Source organism: Anarrhichthys ocellatus, unplaced genomic scaffold (genome assembly GCF_004355925.1).
Source record: "Anarrhichthys ocellatus isolate YVR2014 unplaced genomic scaffold, GSC_Weel_1.0 scaffold86, whole genome shotgun sequence".
In the NCBI taxonomy this organism is placed as follows: Eukaryota; Metazoa; Chordata; class Actinopteri; order Perciformes; family Anarhichadidae; genus Anarrhichthys; species Anarrhichthys ocellatus.
In genome coordinates this window covers 2,153,006-2,170,922 of record NW_022280116.1, presented here as the reverse complement: position 1 = coordinate 2,170,922, position 17,917 = coordinate 2,153,006, and the positions used below count along the sequence as shown (strand labels likewise).

At 43.7% G+C, this 17,917-nt stretch overlaps 1 protein-coding gene across 12 annotated transcripts in view; it reads left to right on the top strand.

The window, feature by feature from the left end:
• tns1b (tensin 1b) overlaps positions 1 to 17,917 on the top strand; it is a 162,390-nt gene that overhangs the window by 95,577 nt on the left and 48,896 nt on the right. For 11 of the 12 annotated variants that reach the window (XM_031875000.1, XM_031875006.1, XM_031875003.1 and 8 more), the window contains 3 exons: positions 7,882 to 7,923; positions 14,221 to 14,270; positions 17,490 to 17,661. In XM_031875000.1, the coding sequence (XP_031730860.1) occupies positions 7,882 to 7,923; positions 14,221 to 14,270; positions 17,490 to 17,661 (264 nt within the window). Of the gene's footprint in view, positions 1 to 7,881; positions 7,924 to 10,765; positions 11,099 to 14,220; positions 14,271 to 17,489; positions 17,662 to 17,917 lie in introns of those variants that run through there. The other variant, XM_031875010.1, reaches the window with a different exon arrangement.

The window sequence follows — 17,917 nt, the reverse complement described above, 5'->3', positions numbered from 1 at the left end:
ATAGTCAGCTCATCCAAAGGACCAATTGTAGTAATGTTAGTGATTCCTTTTCAACTTGTGCCCAGCATCACGTCAAAGTCTTGGCTTATTTGGCTTATTAAATACCTGCAAAAGATAGATGGATGGATGGATCTGTGGATAGATAGATAGAAAGATGCATGCCCGGTCTGCATGCTTGTAACAGCCAGGCGGCTGCAGCAAGCATGAACTGAGCTTTACTTTGTTGTTGTGCCCAAACCAGGACAGGATCTTAGCCAAGCCCGCAGGAAGAGCAACGGTCTTTCAACCAAATTTTTACATAGTGGCTAAACTGTGGAATTACAACTTACAGGTCAGTCACGTGATGAAAAGTAATTTTTCCCATAGCTCTTTACATTGGGAAAGAGACGTCTGTAAATCAGGGTGTATCAACTTCTCTTTAGGAAGACTGGAATAGTCCTTATTATTCATAATTATCCTTATAACCAAAAAATTCCTTCCTCTGTTAATGTGAATGAGCCCGAGGCTGAGGGCTGGGAGGCGGGGTTAAACGTAACGCCAGTGCGCTTCCTCTATGGGCCACATGGATGCAGAAGATCACATCTCGAAAGTAAAACTTTTTTGCCTCTTGTGCCACTGAGCAGCTTTCACAGGAATCAATGTGGCCATATCCAGTTCTCTTTATACATGCATGGTCCTAACCCACAGATCAGAAGATAATGTAACGCACACATACAACCTATTTTGTCCTTTGGGTTATTAACTACATTACATATCGTCTATTGTTGTAAGTAATGAATTATTGCATAATATACAGAGCATCTCAGATTTCACAGGCATGAGAAGTTCAGCCAGGCCGAAGAAATAAAAAACAATATTGCAGTGATGAAGTACAGTAGTCTAGATAAGGCTTGCACAATTCCTTTTTCACTTTTTTCCCCGGGTTATTTACATGATGCTTCGGAGTTATTACCATATTGGGACATATGCAGAGTTAAGAAAAAGTGATTAGTGTGTGGTAAGTGTCTGTGCATGTAGGTGTGACTGAGTAGACCCTGTCCACACACACACACACACACACACAAGGAGTAAAAATACTTGGCAGATTCATTTAGAGAGTCCCTCCTCTCTCACATGTTGCAGAAGGCTTTGGGTTACATAACAGAGTGAGCGGTCAGGTCCGTATCAGGCGGGCTGAGAAACACAGAGAAGGCAGAGGTGGTTTAGGGTCACAGACGGCTCAGGGGTTTTTCCCACAGCGAGGACCGTCCACTCCACTCTGCTCTAGTCCTAAGGGATCCCTGGCATTTTAGAAGCCCCCCTTCCCTTCCACACTCTACCTCATGGGGGGTGGGAACGGGAACAAGCATACACACTCCAACCCGAACCCTGGATGCACCAGGCCCACACAGCCCCTCCTTCCTCAGCACCATGTTTACATTTCTGGGACATGGCTGTGTGAACACTGCAGATGAAGGACCACGGAGCATGAGAGAGGAACAGCTGTGTGTGCGTGTGTGTATGTGTGTGTGTGTGTGCCTGCGTTTGCTTGTGTGTTATTGAGGATGATGAAGTAGTAGAGCTGGTCCTATGACTTTTAAAATGTATCATGTTGTTATGAATAGGACCACATTGTGATAGAGATTTTTACAAAATGCAGTTAAAAGGAAATTGTGATTAAACACACAAAAACAAATTGTTTTGTTTTACATATTTGTGGTTTTGTCATAATGCATAGTGGAAGACAGTTTGATGAGATTTGTATGTTGTTATGTCAATATCAGAAACATTTCTTATGAATATGGTGGTATTGATTTCCTTTATCTGATGGTGTTACTCGTGGAGGGATGTGTGTAGTTGTAAATACTGTGCATATGTGTATGTTTTTGCACGAGGGAGAAGAAAACCAATGTTTGGAGGATTTACACTGAAAACTACATTCTTTGCAGGCGACCTGTCATTTCTGAACATCGCTTTTTCAACATTACATTTAGGGGATTTTTTAAATTGGCTCTGGGGTTGCATCACCTCTCGTGAGGCAGGATTGCCTTTTTAGGCAGCCACTAGAGGGGAAAACATTTGTTTAAGGGTCTTGCCAAACAGCTGCGCTTTTACTTTGAAGGCAAACAAACACATTCACACTTTTCAGCCACTTTCCTAAAAAAATAGAAACTCGGGAAGCTCTGCTGAAGCAATGAGCATTAGGTGTACTTTACATTGACCTCCAGCTTCTTCAGTGGCATAGTGGTTGCTGCTTCCATCAGCTGTGTGCTACAATGTCGAAATAAATTTTACTGTGAAGGACTGAGGCTTCAGGTGAACCATCATTATGCCAACTCGTGTCGAGGGCTGCAGTTTGTGTTTATTCCCACTAGGAGGCACTGTTGGACATGTCAGTCTGTGTCGTCCACTGTGATGGACAGGGTTTGACACAAAAGGGCAACTCACAATCACTAGGCACGATGACAATGAGATGTAGTACTTTAAAGTTCATTCACTATTTCTGTTTTTGTTTCAAGTAACCAGAACTGTTGTAACCTCAGACAGAGGATCAGCATGTATTTGCAAATGAAAACTCATTTGAGACTGATCATAACTTTGAGTGGCACCTCAGAAGAACAAAAACACTTTTGGGGGATTTTATTCATTTTCTCAGCCTGCACTGTTTTGGGAATTTTAATTAGGGCAGATTAGAATCAGTAGCCTTCATAAGAAAACACGGTCAAAATGTAGTTTTTTTTTTCTTCCTGATTTTTTGGATGCGTTTCATTCTCTGCAAATTAGGCCCTTTGACTGTGATTTAGTGCAGCATGGCTCGCACATTTAGCTTTCCAACCTTTCGTGTCATTACCGGTGAGGAATGCTGCATAAAGTACATCGAGGCCCGTCTAAGGCCGCTGCTAGCTCTGTGTGGGCCACTGTCCAACATGTGTAAAGTGTAAACATAGGAGTAGAGCTGGTGCGTAGCAGCTCTGCTGCCAGTACAGATGGGGTGTGTGTGTGTGTGTGTGTGTGTGTGTGTGTGTGCGTGCGTGCGTGTGTTTTTAAGTTTCCAAAGAATTGTCCTGAAACTGCATGAGGCCGTTCAGGGTAGAAGGTAGTAGGTGCGAGGGAGAGGAAAGGATGAGTGGCACTTGGGCGCACACCCTTGGTCTGACTCACACACACACACACACACACACACACACACACACACACAGACATATAGACACACAAGGTTGTACTCTGGAAAAAAAATGTGGAGCATCCCGTGTGTGTTCCGTGACACTCACACCCAACAGACACACTATCCCACAATTCTGTGCATCTACAGCGAAGCTATGAATAATAATGGAAGGGTTTACTTTCATCCTTCTCAGTTTCACACACGCGTCGGTTATTGCCCGCTCAGCTCACCGACTGAACGTAAACACTCAGTCCTTCCAACAGTCTCGATCGATGCCGTCTGCCTCCCTACTCACAGAGAAATACTCCCCTTCTCTTCCCCTCGTCTCAAACCCACACACATGCACCCAAAGCGGTGATTTGTAACCGCTCCGCCGTCCGCACTGAGCCCGGGCCGTGCCGTGCTAAATGGGCTGTGTCTCTCGAGCTCTAAAGATGCACAGCTGTATATTTAGCCCTGGGTCATTTCCCCAGAGGCCCTGCTTTGGGCTACGTTTTATCCCCGCCGCTCAGGGGGGGAACTCCCAACGCGCCAGCTACCTCTGCCTTCCTAAAGGTGTGGGGCTATAATTTGGTGAATTGGTCAAAGGAGCCACTGTGCTCATGTGAAAGAAGGCACATGCTACGCTACAGCGTTGGAAGAGATGAAGAGCTGTGGGTGAAAAGTCACACTCTGTTGTGATGTACTTAGAGACAGACACGTCGAAGCTTTGAAGAAGCTCTCTCATCATCCGTTAGTTTTCAATGCGACAGTTTTCACAGCACGTGAACATGAGCAACAAAGCAGACTCAGACGCATTGCATGTGATTATAGCTGCGAATGAGCTGCGGATTGAATTCTTGAAGGGACTGTATGTGCTGTGTGAAAGAGTAATACAAGGTAAATTCCAGTTTATCACAACTTGGATCTTATTTTTGTAAGTTTTGCTGTCATTCTGTTTGGTAATAAAACATTGTGCTCACCAGCTTACATGAGCAACATGAGCAAAACAAGTGTCTTTGGGGCAGATAAGAGGTCTAATGTGAGCGGTGCAACATCCAAACAGTTGCAGAGATTGCAGAGATCTTCTGCAAAGATGATCTGCGTTGAATCTACGTTGTTCGTAACCTGCCTGATTGTCGGACTTCTCGTGTTTCTTGCTTTGTGTGATTGAAATGGAGCGAAGTCTCCACGTCCCCAAATCTCAGCTTTTACTTTGGTGAATTCAGTGTTATCGTAATGTTCCTTCAGCTGATCTATAATCAGTAGGACAATGACAGTCGTCCAAAATAGTCGTCAGTAAACTGTGACAGAACGCAGATGTAAGCACCCGTTGAAGTGATTTTTTTATCACTGGTTTTGATCAATAAGAACTCTTTCACCTCCCACATGTATTCATTCTGAGCTTTAGAGCAGGAAATACTGACCCTTGTCTTCCTTACAAGCACAATATTATCATACTGCTCGGCTATTATTATGTCTGTTATTATTCTGCTACCACATGGGAGATCAACAGCCTGTATTTAGCTCCTCTCATGAGAACAAATGCAATATGATGCTCATCTGACTTGGCTTAAGGAGGTGGCATGGCTCTAAGCTAGGGACTGGGCCAAGGAGCCAGAAAGCCAGAGTATCTGCAAGGAATGATGTTTTTTCACCCTTTAAATTTCATTACTGTATAATCAATATCCAAAGATGCAGAAATAAGTGCCTCCATAGATATTTAGAGCACTGGAATTGCCAGGTTTTGTGTTTTCAGTCTCCCTGCACGTGTTGCAAAGCTCTTGGCTACAGAACAATGATTTAATGTAAGACCCTACTGGACCCTACTGCCCTGCGGTGGTGTGGCTAACATTTGCTGTTGTTATGACGATAACTACTTTTGTTGCACAATATGTTGTCTTAGAAATATTTGCAATAAGTTATATTGTTGTCATTTTAAGACCGTTGTGTGCCACTGATATATTTTAAAAATACAGTGTTTCCAAGACAAATTTCCTTCGGGACAATAAAGTCTATCTTATCTTATCTTATCTTACAACCAAAACAATAAATGAAATAGACTCTTTGACTCTTTTAACACAAATGAACAATGCCTAAGTCTTATAATGGTAGACAAAACCCTGCTGCTTATTCTGGCATCATCGTCAACAAAAAACGATCTCGGTCATGTCCATACGTCGTACCATAGTGTGATAACGTAAAATCATCAAGGGCTCTTTGTTCCCCTCTCAACATTGACGAGACTAGTTTGCTGTTTGTCACCAGCATGTATTCGCTTGACTCTGAACTCAGCTCTGGGCCCCGGGGATCAAACTCTTGTCCCTGAGTCGGAACGTCATTATGACACAGCACAAATCCTCATAATTTGAGGCTGTGAAGTGGTCTATGAAAACAGACAAGATCCAGTTCTGGCTTTTAATTGATTCGCCAGAGGTTTATTTTGCATGGCTACTAAGAATTGCATTGATTTTGAAAAAGGAAATGTCTTTGAAACAATTACTTGCTTCAGCGCTAGAGTTCCCCCTCAAACGTTTCCTTTGATGAGGGCAAAGAGAAACGGCAGACACTTCTTCTGTGGACTATTTTGCTGATACACAGCTTCCCAGGCTTTCTCATGCTCTCTGAATTAGTTGCAAGCCCCATCGACGATACCCACACATGTACACGCAGCACACACACTCACTCCGGCCATCTGGCTGCAATTGTAACAAGCGGAAACGCACATGTTAGAATATATCAATGTGAGAATTGTTTGTGTCCGTGTGTTTTTCTGGGTGTACACACAATGGGCTCTATTTGTGTGAGAATGCCTGCGGCTGCAAATTTTCGACCTCTGAGCGAATCCACGGTCTGCATTTAGAGGCTCAGAAACGTCGGTCTGGTGTTTCCTTTCCCTTCGTTCCTTAAAGCAACTTTGTCTTCCACTTGTCTAATGTACAACAATAAACCACAGTTACACACCCGCCTAGAGAAAGCAGATGGTCATGATCTGACATTAAGCACAAAGTTGTTTCCGTGGCATTGTATTATTAATTTAATCACCATTCCCTTTATTCTGTGGTTGTTTTACAATGTTGTAAGTTGGTATTTCACTGGTTAGGATGATTCCCACGTCTCTCTCTCTCTGTCTCTCTGTTACTGATTGGTGGTTTGCTCTGTGCGTTCAGTCTATATTCTGGGGCCTGCACAGCCAGACTATAATTGACCCTTTGCCTTTACTGTTTATATTCCACTGAAGCTTTCTCCAGAAGCAGAGCATCCTTGGTGTCACAGTGCAGCTCTCTGTGTGTTTACTGTCCAGAAGGAGGCCTCCACTTTTGGTGCTTCCTTCCCAATTACAAGTCTGGTGATATTACATTTTTTTGTTGTTGTCTGTGTATCCAAAAGCCTGATGTGTCCTATCACTGACAACGTTGACATGAACACTAATATTTCCACTTTTTATACCAAATATCACAATATTCTGAATTTGATACGGGTCGTGTACGTGTTGGGATTAGGCTTTATTTTGAATGAAGTATTTCCCCGATTAAGACATATGGGATATGCCGACATAATTCAGGTTCGGGAGTATTCTTTGGACATGTATGCAGCTCATTTGGAATAAGGACAGTCTGTTTACTTGCCTGTGCGATGGGGGTTATCATTTGGAGATTATAAACCTGTTGAAAACTTAAGTTTTTTTTAAATTTAATACATTTCATCCAAATTTTGTTCAAACAGTTTCCCTGATTTAGATTAGAGAGTAAAGTAGACAAAGCTTAGAATCTGACCAAGCACAAAATGCCAAATTTCAGTACTTTTTACAACCTCATGTGCTGTTTTTTGGTCGACATTAAGAAGCTGTTGAGGCCATCTTTTGACAATCACTCAAAATCTCTATGACAACAAAAGGGTCAGGAGTCAATGATGTACTGCACTTATTGCTCTATACAAGGACGATCTACAGAGACAAGGAACGTCACAACTGATCAGACATGCATCCTCGCTGATCAGCCATTTGTCGGAGAGACCACGCCCAACATATTCAGTTTTACTGCAGTGAAAAGTGTCTCTAGTCATTTGCTGTCCTCTCTGCCACATATAGATATGACTTTTTGTTAATACAGCTTGCACCGAATCTGTTACGCTAAGTAACATCTGTGCATGTGTGGTAGTCTGCGGTGAGCCAAGCCCACACATGCTCATGACATCATGGATCGCTCTGATGGTTTTCTTCTTCTGCTCTCTGCCATGAACCCCTTTTCTTCACCTCCATCTCATCTCCCTCTATAACCAACACCCAGCCGGCCCCGACTCTACATCTACCCACCGTCTTTCATTTCTCTCTTCTCTGTCTTTCTCCTTTCCTCTATCTCCCCCTGTCCCCTATTTCTCTCTCCCGTTCTGTCCCTGTTGGCCTCTCTCTCTCTCTCTCTCTCTGTCCATAGCTGTATATGGCGTTGGAAAAGAGAGTTCTACGGATGGACTCTCAGGTCTTGGCTAATGGAAGCAGACTTGTCACTTTGTGTAAATATTTGCACTGAGGGATTATAGATGGTCCCACGCATTCAAGGTGGAGCCCCGCTCTGCTCCAGGCCACATTAGGGCAAAGAATGGCGCCCAGCGTAACTCGGACGTAGCACGAGAGGAGACGATGTGACATGACGCGACGTTACACGATATGAGCTTTTGAGGAATGTTGTGTTGCAGGCACATTATTGAACTTACTTTCCGTTTTTTTTTCTCCTTTTCTCTGTCTTTTCTCTGAACAGGCGCCGAGCGGTGACCTCCCTCTCAAACACGTAGACACCATGGTAAGTTTCAACTTTTGTTTTCGCAGGTCCAGCCATCTCTTTCGCTTAGATTACTGAGCTGAAGCAGATTAGTCCGCCTCTGTGACGCTTGCAGACAGATCACCTGTTTGATGTAGGAGGGGTATTAATTGTGTGCGGATAGAGGCGTTCCAGCTGGCGTGAAGTGACAGCTGTGCTTCATTTACAGCAAATACACCTGAAAACAGCTGAAACTCTTCTCAATTAGAGCAGGTGTATACTTGATACGTTACAAAGTCTACAAATCATTGTTTCATTTGTCCTCTGAAGTATGGGTGTCCACAGGAAGAACGTTTTGTTTACTGTTCAAAGGTTGGACTGGCCTTGTCCAATTTTCTGGCCAACTCGTGCAGTTTCTAACAAAAACACATCCAATGTTCACAAGATAATGAGCAACTTATCAAAGTGTCTTGCTGTGTCTTGCAAAGTGTTAAAAAAAGAACGATGAGGTGTTTCTGAGCCGGGAATCCAGCCTGGCTGCTGATTCTGTTCCCATTAGATCTGTTTTCACACTGTGTGATTAGCTGCTGATTCTGTGAGCACGGCACACTCGGAGCACCTGCTCCTGCATCTTGGAATCTCCCCTTCTCGTTAGCTTCTAGGGCCAGTGGTCTGTGTTGTTCTGACCGGATCAGGTGACACAATGCTGTCGCACTTCATTATTCGCATATTGTGGCCATACATCAACAAAGGCATTTTACCATTTCATAAAAAGCACATCACATCTAAACTGGTTTCATGATGGAAATTCAAAGTGAACTCATCCCAGATAGTCTTTCAATGTTTGTCTTGAATACATTTTGCTTAAATATTTGGGAGCCCTCAGATAGTGACCTTAATAACACGTGTTCATGGAAAAAGTCTGTCATTCAAAATAAAAGATCCCTTTTCACAACTAAACTATAAAACATGGATTTATATTACTGTCAATTTAGTAAAATTTAACCAAAGTAATTGTTGCCATTTGGCAATACCATGCAATAGTGGTCAATTACGAACAATGCCCTGCTTACTACAGTATCTGTGCATGGCAACAACAGCATAGTCCACGTTAGGGATAGATTCTGTCTCTGTTCTCCTGCATCAAAGTTGGATAATTATGTTGAACTCCCATCCACCACTCAAACCTCCACACCCTTCCTTTTCGCTGGATATGGGGGCACCACACCCTGCATAAATGAATGGGCTGAATGTCACAGGCACAAGTACAGTAGCAGATATGAACCACTTCTGAAGTCACCTCATCTCTGATTTTACCATTAAAATCCTGAGTCTCGCTTCTGTGAGGAAACGTACCGTATGCTTTACTACTGGCCGGCGCCACATTCAGCCTGTCGTAACGTGTAATTTGCTGCTGTACATATTGGGAAAGTAAGTGGAATCAGAATTACTTAAAAAGGACGCATCCTTACAAATTGATTGAACATTGGTCACCATACATCACTACTGCGTTGGGCTTTCACAAGGGATGTTCAGTGTAGACACCCCAGGGAGTGATGGGTAATCAGACACACATGGCTTATCCTATGATATCACTCCCCCCCCCCCGAGCCTACATATGGTTGTTTTAGAAATAGCGGATGAACTTTAATGAAGTAGTTATCGTGGCTTCAGGGTGAAGACTCCCGCCTCCATACGTGCATGTTGGGTGAACACACACATAACAATTAGGGTGCACATGTTTGCCTTGGACTCACTCCGCCCTGGCCGGCCATGACACAACCTCCTGTGAGTTGTATTTTGTCTGGGAAAGGAAGAATCATGTAACCGATTTAGAGTTACCACCCAAAGCCACGTGCCCACTTTCTCCACAACGATCAAAATATGTGTGTGTGTGTGTGTGTGTGGCTGCTTTTATTGGCATTCCCCGTGTTGTTCTTCACTTTTCTCATACAGTGTAGTGCAGAAGAGCACACACTCCTCCCCCGTCATGCGGGAGCTTCACATCGGACAGTGTTTTTGCACGGCTCATGAGTTTTCCCTCTCAGGTCATATTTTGGTCTGCACCTTCACTGAGGGGCCGAGCCTGGAACACACACAGTGATTATAAGTGTGTGATTGAATGAGTCTGTGTTTCAGGCATTTAATGTGTGTCTGTCTGTGTGTGCGAGTGCAGTTGCTAACCGTCTGCTCATGGGCATTTGGTTGCGCTGTGACGTCTGGGAGATGTTTGCCCCACGCCTCATCGCCTCGGAGCATCGAAACGATTCATCTTATGACTTGCTTCTCTCGCTTCACTGGAACAGTTTGTACCTCGGTTGCACTGGTGTTTATCTGCTTCTTTGCCTTTGTTGACTCCTTTCAGTATTTGAGATTTAACTGCACCTTTAAAAAGTTAAGGTGTTTTCATGTGCCAAAAATGGCAGGAAAGAGAGGAAAGTTCAGAATACACACACCATTTAGAAACACTAAAATGTGATAATAACATTATAGACTTCACAAAAACAGGTTGTTTGTGAAATCACATGTGCAAAAAACACAACTGGCTTGAGGTCACAATAAGATTCTCACACGCAGATACACGCACGCACACACAAGCATGTTTGCAGAATGACATTTGACCGGCCGTGACTCCCCACACAGAGTGGTGAAGAGCTACAGTCAGCTGATTCATGTGTGCTTGTGTTTGTGCGCACCAACGTGCATCAGACCCCAGATGTTTGCCCAAGGAGACGGAAAGGGTTAGCAGTTGCAATTTAGATCCCTACACAGATGAGAAAGAGAGAGAGAGGGAGGGAAAAGTTGAATATGAGGGGGAGAGATAACGTGATAGGAGGCCGAGTGGGAGGAGGAGGAGGGGGGGGGGGGGAGAGGGTGGCCACCACACAGACAGAGAGTGAGAGAAGGAAGGGTGAAGACAGAGCGGACACAGAAGACAGAAAACAAGGAGCGTTGTGGAGGAGTCTGGTCTGAGCCGGAGCATGAAGTGGCCCACTGCAGGCAACTACAGCCCAAAATAGATTTTCTTTTTTTTCGGATTCCTCCTCCGCTGTCAGAGAAAAGGGAGAGGTTTCACGGAGGACAATTCACTGCCGGACAGATAGCGGTGAGAGGCAGAGGGAGCTCTCCAGAGATGAACCGAGGAGGGTCTTTGAGAAGGCGGCTCTCCTCTCTGAGGGGGGCATGGCGATGGAGTACGGGCCACCTTTTCAGGAAGGTAGGACCGCGGTGGAGGAGCGAATGGATGGATGGATTTATTCAACATGGGTCTCGTTCTTGTCCGCTCCTTCATTGCTTTTTTCTTTGTTATAGAGCAGTTTCTCTCGTGTCCTTCGCGGACTTTTACCAGCCCCCAACGTCTTTCACCCTTCCCTCCCTCCCTTCCTCTTTCTCAGATGGTTAATTTGAATGGCCTGCTTGTAAAGTCAACCTCCACAGATGGTTTTCATCTGGAAACAGGCCTGCTGGACCCCCCCCCCCCCCCCCCCCCCCCCACTCCAGTTCCTACCGCCTCCTCCTCTCCTCACCCGCTAACGCCCCTCCCCCTCCCCCCTTCTTCCCAACACAAGTTCTCAAATCAGAGTAACAGGTCTTAGGGATTGTGTGATGTTCGGGAGCTAATGTTTTCTACTCTAAATCTGGCTCCGTGGATAGTCATGGCTAAACAGTACTCTCCATTCATAGAATCACAGCACATGAACATCACAATCTCTTTCAGTTTCTCAGTGACCGCATCAGAGCGAGAGAAAGTTATCATCTCATTACTGGCCGTAGCTTCACTGCGACACGTTTATTTACCCAGATGGTTGCACTTTAACGTACATGTCGTCTCTCATAAATTGCTCTGCACGCCAATTCAGACTAATCTGAAGCAAAGACTGTGAGTTTACTGGCGTCTTTGCGGCACAATATAAACACCATCTCCTCGAAACTCTCTCCCACTCTCTAATTAAGGTATTTGTTTGCATTCTGGTTGACGTGGTGGCGCTTTGTAATGTGTTTAGTCGTCCGACGAACAGGACTTCTCTGACATGCTTTACCTTGTCATTAAAAAAAATGTTCTGATCACCTCACAGTGGTCCTTTTTAAGAGGACTTTGGGCTTTCAGACTTTCATGCACAACAGGTTCCACATCTCAACACAAGCAACTGAACTCTCTTCTAGGCTGTTTCTTGGTCATTCATCTCTGTCATCCTCTGGCGACTGCACGTTATTGCCCCCGGCAACATACTGAAACGTTTAGGCTGAAGCACAGAAAGAAAATGAGGGATTTGCTTTGTGTCGCCTCAGTCGGGCCACGGACTTGTGTGAATACTTACCATGTAAGATGGAGCAAAGGAATGGTGCATAGAATTTGTTGAAATGAAGTGGATTTGCTGGGACAGAAAAGAATATTGGCAAACACTGTGTCGTCTGATTCATTTATGTCTGCGTTTGTGCCCGTATATGTATGAGTATTCATTCAGTAAGAATGAATTTGAACACAAATTCAATCAATATGTGTTGTATTAAGAGAACTTTCCTTTAAAAAAAAACAAACTGCAGGAATGCTTGCACCTTTTTACTGCAATATCAGTATCAGAAATACCTAAAATGCTGGCGAGTATGCTATTCAGCGATCCGATATCATCATATCATTTATGAGCTCCTTTACGCTACACAGGATCAACAACATAACGTGTCACTCGCCACCCGATCTTCAGCCCCACCAAGAAATTTCAATCACGCAGCATCAACATGTGACGATTCTGCCTGTTTTCTTTTATTTGACTTCTGTTCCCTTCAATCTCCAACTTTCTACCTATCAAGGTCAGGAAAATAAGGTTGGATCACCACCACAAAGTTAGTTCACAAACTTACAGAACTGCGTTCAACTTCCTCGCTAGCTAGTTGAGTTAAGTGTGGGGCATCCTTAGAAATTCACAAACTTATTTAAATTTTTGCAACTTTTTACAGCTGGCTTGTAATTTTATAACGTTACTCGCAATGTATTGCAAGATAAAAACAAAAAGGTTGCTGATTTGTAGGATTTTTTTGGGGTTAAAAACTGCTACAAATGTTACCATTTTGGGCTGAAACAACAACAACATTGGAACAGGCCCACTCACATGATTAACTACCCACATGGATGATGTCTCCGTTAGCTCGAATGTGTCCTCTGACAGACGGTCAGACGTTAGGAGAGCAAAGCAGGCTGAAACTCATCCAGGGAGGCGAGCGGGGCTCAGTCAGCCAATCTGATCTAATGGATGATGATGGATCACAGCCCCCTCCTGTGTACATGTGACCCAAACACCACAGGGGAGTGAACAAGTCCACATGGCCTTTGACCCCTTCCTCGAGCTGGCTTTAAGGGGGAGGCGAGGCAGACTAGGCATAGTGGAGCCAAAACACAGTCAATCAACTTCAGCCACACTTCCTCCGCGAGGGCCTCTCTGCTTTGCTTTGTGAGGGTGCCATGTGATGCCATCCTCACACAGCATCGTATGAGAGGGCCCATTGCAAGCTGCACTGTGCGCACTGTGGGTAAAATGTGAACTCAAGTGTAAAGTGAGGCAATAATCAGCATTTGTCTCTCAATGTGTTCAATTTAGAGGGATGAATACAATTTACAATTGCCTTTGGAAATATGTCAAATTTTGAACTAGTCAACAACATTAAAGGCAGAATGAGTAGGACGTGTCGGTTGCAGTTTGTGAACCCACAGTTGAAAGTTGGCCCCTCCTCCCCGGCTCAACGGGTGTTACAGCGCTCGCCGTTGGGTGAAAGCCAGCCCCAGCTCACACTTGGCCCGCTTGGCATTTCGCCTCGCTATATTTGCACCCGGTTGCTACGTTTTTTATTGAGGTTAGCCCCCAGAATCGTCCCCAACTCAGAAAATCCAGGCAGAGGGTATGGTCTCTGTGGATACATACACCATCACACACTTCTAGTGGGTCATAGGTGATGATTGATAGGGGTTATTATTGTAGGAGTACATCGTATTTTAGGAAAATCCTACTAATTCTGGCTTTAACCAGATCGGACCTGTGGTACTGTCAGAAAACAGCTTGGTTTCGGTACTGCCTTATAAACAAATCACAGATCTATAGCAGGTAAATCCACAATCAGTGGAACCATTGGTGACATTATGGACTTTATGATACTAAAACCAACAAACAACTGTTTCAAACAAGCTCTTTTGTTGGACAAACAGCTTATTTTGATGTCTTTTCACACAGCAATGAACCGTTAATTTAATGAATAAAATTTGATATACAGTATATACAAATAGTAGGTATGGAAGTTATATGTATCGGCTTATGTTAACGCACTACTGTTTTTCTTTGTGTTTGGCAGGGCTCAACGAAATCCTCAAAGAGCATGGAGTCCCGGCGCAGACCGTCAAGGTAGGAACTCTTCTCTTTAAGCCTCAAGTTTCCCATAAAAGGCTTCATTCAGCTTATTGGATTGGATTTTTTGAATCATTTTAGGACCTAATCTCCACTGTTTCCTCCAAAAGGACAAAAAGGATAATGAAGGCACAACCTTATCCATCCTCTATCACATTCAGCTGGAGTCATGAAAGCATTTGAAATACAAAGTTCTGTTGTAATAGGATATTTGCCGTGGCAACATGCCCTGCCATTGAACTGGACCTCACGCCGTTTAGTTGGACACAAAGATATTTGATGTCGACCCCTCTCCCCTCGGTCCCGAGGGAGTCACAGATGTTGTCAGATGTGTAAGTAACGTGTAAAACTGGACACCACAACAGTACAGGCTGAAGTGCTGTGCTGAGTTTGAGTGACGGTTTAATTACCTCACAGCAAGTCAAAGAGTTGATACAGAGTTATAAAAACAGTTTCACATCTGATACATCGTCGCTAATAACGGCACAGGCACGGTATGAGATCACAGTCGTTTGCCATCCATATAAAGGAAAAATCAAAAGCTTTTGAAAAGTGCATAACAGCACATGATGGTTATTTATTATGTAATGCTCTGGCTATGCAATCAAACGAGTGCGTCCAGAGAGGCTTATTTACATTCTGATACAGACTGATACGTTTTTATCTGCATGGAGGGTTGTGCTGCACAATGCTAAAACAGCTGATACACAGATAACACGCCCTCATCCACTACACAAAAAATGTGATTCGTGTTGAAGATTAATTAGGATGCATACCTACTGTAGACACCCTATTCCATTTTTTAAAACTGTTATCTACTTTGGTACACCTGATTCTGCACAACATACTGTAAAATACTGCAGAGCCATGCATTTTAATCATCTTATCAGATCATCATAGCTATGTCTCAGTAAAGTGAACTGTAGTTAAAAGCTTCTTTCAACATGTTAATGGTACAATTGAAATCAGTACCTTATCATATAGATACAGCTTTGAGCAAACTATAATGCCACTAAAATGGCAGGCCTATTATATGTCTTATAGTGTTTGGCCAGACATTTTATTACATTATGATGTTTTATGGCAAATATTTTAGCAAAAAATGGCTGTTTAAATGGAAGTTAAATGTTCACCCTACTTTCAGCTCTATTTCAGTCTCACTCCACAAAAGCTTAGGCTGGAGTCAGCTTGTCACTAACTTTGACTGTGTCCCGCTCGGTGCTTGGCAGTAAGCGTGTTTATAGATGCTTTCTTTGCTGTGAATAAGGTTGATCAGAGTTGAGTTTGTAGGCTTGAAAACCCAAACAATGAGCTAAAAAAGTGGATACAATTCTCGGAGAGTTCTGAGGGTTGGGTGATAATTCTCTACGGTTTCGTCATTACATGCGACAAACTTTACGCACGTCATTTCATCCATTGTTAATACAAAAACTATTAGTGCAGCTTTAAGTATATGGAGTTAATCGCAAATAATTTGCAGGAATAATAAGTATTTAGCCTTATGCTATGTTTATGAAGTGACCATTGACGGATCATTGACCCGTGAGATCGTGGGAAACTGTAGGTGTTCACCAGGAAGTCTGGGATGACGGAGGCCCCTGAGTGTTTTAGATTGAAGAGACAGAAGTCTTGGTTGTTCACTGTTATTACTAAGAAATATCCGGCGAGATGTTTTACAGCCTATAATGTCTCAGGTGTCCATATTAAACATTCCTAGTTCACCGTCGGTCTTTGTTCAAATGAAGCAATGAGATCACTGCAGTGCTGAAATTGAGCGTGTGGAGATAATGCCTCCTTCTTTTAACGCGACCTGCAGAAAAAGTGCAATCGCTTCATCTCTTCAGCTGATGAGAAGCAGGTTGGCGCTAGGCCGGTCAGCACATGTTGGTGGATATGGAACAGGACCAAACCACAGGTCTATATTGGCCCTGACTGCACCCAGAGGCCAAAGACATACGTATGCAGAGACAGAGAGGGAAAAAGTAGAGAACAATAAATACTGAGAAAGATGCAAAAAGGAGAGAGAGAGATGCAGGCAATGCGAGAAATAACAACAAGAAAAGTATTACAAACACTAAAAGACACAACTTTCAGAACTATTTCAAAGTATGTTGCAACACATGAGAGATTGCATGTGTGACATATCAGTTTTCATGAATAATTTTCAGTAAGCAAGTTCTGAGTGGGTCCAGATGTACAGCACAGAACAGGTTACAGTACTCGTATAGTAAACCTGGGGAGCTCTTCTGTCCCAGACACATGAGCAATTTCCTCAGGGGCTTCTCACAGCTGACAAATGTGGGAAATATGCTGCAGTCTGGGCCCCAAGGGTCCAGACGCCTCTCCATCTCACTATCCACATTCTCTGTAGACATTTTTAAAATGGACAAGATCATCAGTGGCATTTAAAGTAGTAGTTCTGCACAAAATGAAAAATCTGTCAATGTCTTTTTAAAGTTAGCGAAAGCTGTTGAAGTTAAATCCACCTATTCACTTTCATCGTGTTAAACTGTTGCTTTTAACAAGCCGTTTTTTCATAGCTGAAAAATCAAAAACATTGGCAAATCAAGAAGATAATGAGATAAGTGTTGGAATTTTGAACGCTTAATGAGATCAGTTGGCAACAGAGCATTGGATTATGCTGCACTAGCTGTTTGGAGACATTTGACAAAAGCTCAATTCAGCAAAAAGCCACGAGAGGCTGTGATTTACAGTGGTTTTACAACTGCTTGAAAAAACGAGGAGCGGACTGTTACTACAGATACCTGGCAAGGTTTCATTAAATAAAGTTGAACCCCCTCACTTGGGGCAGTGACTCCCTTCCAACCCGGAGGTCAATATCTTCCTCTTCTGTTTTCCCTCGCGGTTTATGTGGTGTGTTACCATATTAGGATATTTGTTTCAACTGAATCTGAAATTGAATTTGCTGCATTGACGAGAAGGGAATTTCCAGAGAAAACATCAACACGGCAACTTTTGGCACTCTTGTCCTGGGTATGCATGGTCAAAGGGATCACGCACTATTTGGTCTGATAAACACAAGCACGTATTTATAAATCACATGTGCTGCATTACTTCTGGGTATTAAATTCCTCGCTATATTCCGCGGTCCAACGGTCCACCTCCGTTTTGTTTTTTGCGCAGCGGGGCCTTTGATATGCAAAATTGCTGTTTGACCCACACTGAAGATCAAATGCTTCTCTATCTCTCGGACAGGAGCACGAGTCTGCTGCAGGCCCTGGAGGAGAGCTACGAGTTGGACCTGATCTACATCACAGAGAGGATCATCTCCGTCTCCTTCCCCAGCAGCGTGGAGGAGCAGAGCTACGCTGCCAACCTGCGGGAGGTCGCCTCCATGCTGCGCTCCAAACACGGCCACAACTACCTGGTACGGTTTCGCTGTGTTCATGCGGGTGATTCTGGCAGGAATACAGCAATTAACTTTTGAAAAAATATCAATGAAGCAAATAGAGTAAGTTGAAGTCATTATAGCTGCCCGGGTCAGCCGATCATCAGCTGATCCCTCACAGTCCAGACTACCCACACATTCACATGACAGATGTAATACCTGTTTCTGTGTACATCTCTGTTCATCCGATGCTATTGGTATTGCTATCTGGTGTTCACTGGCCTGTGGCTGCTAC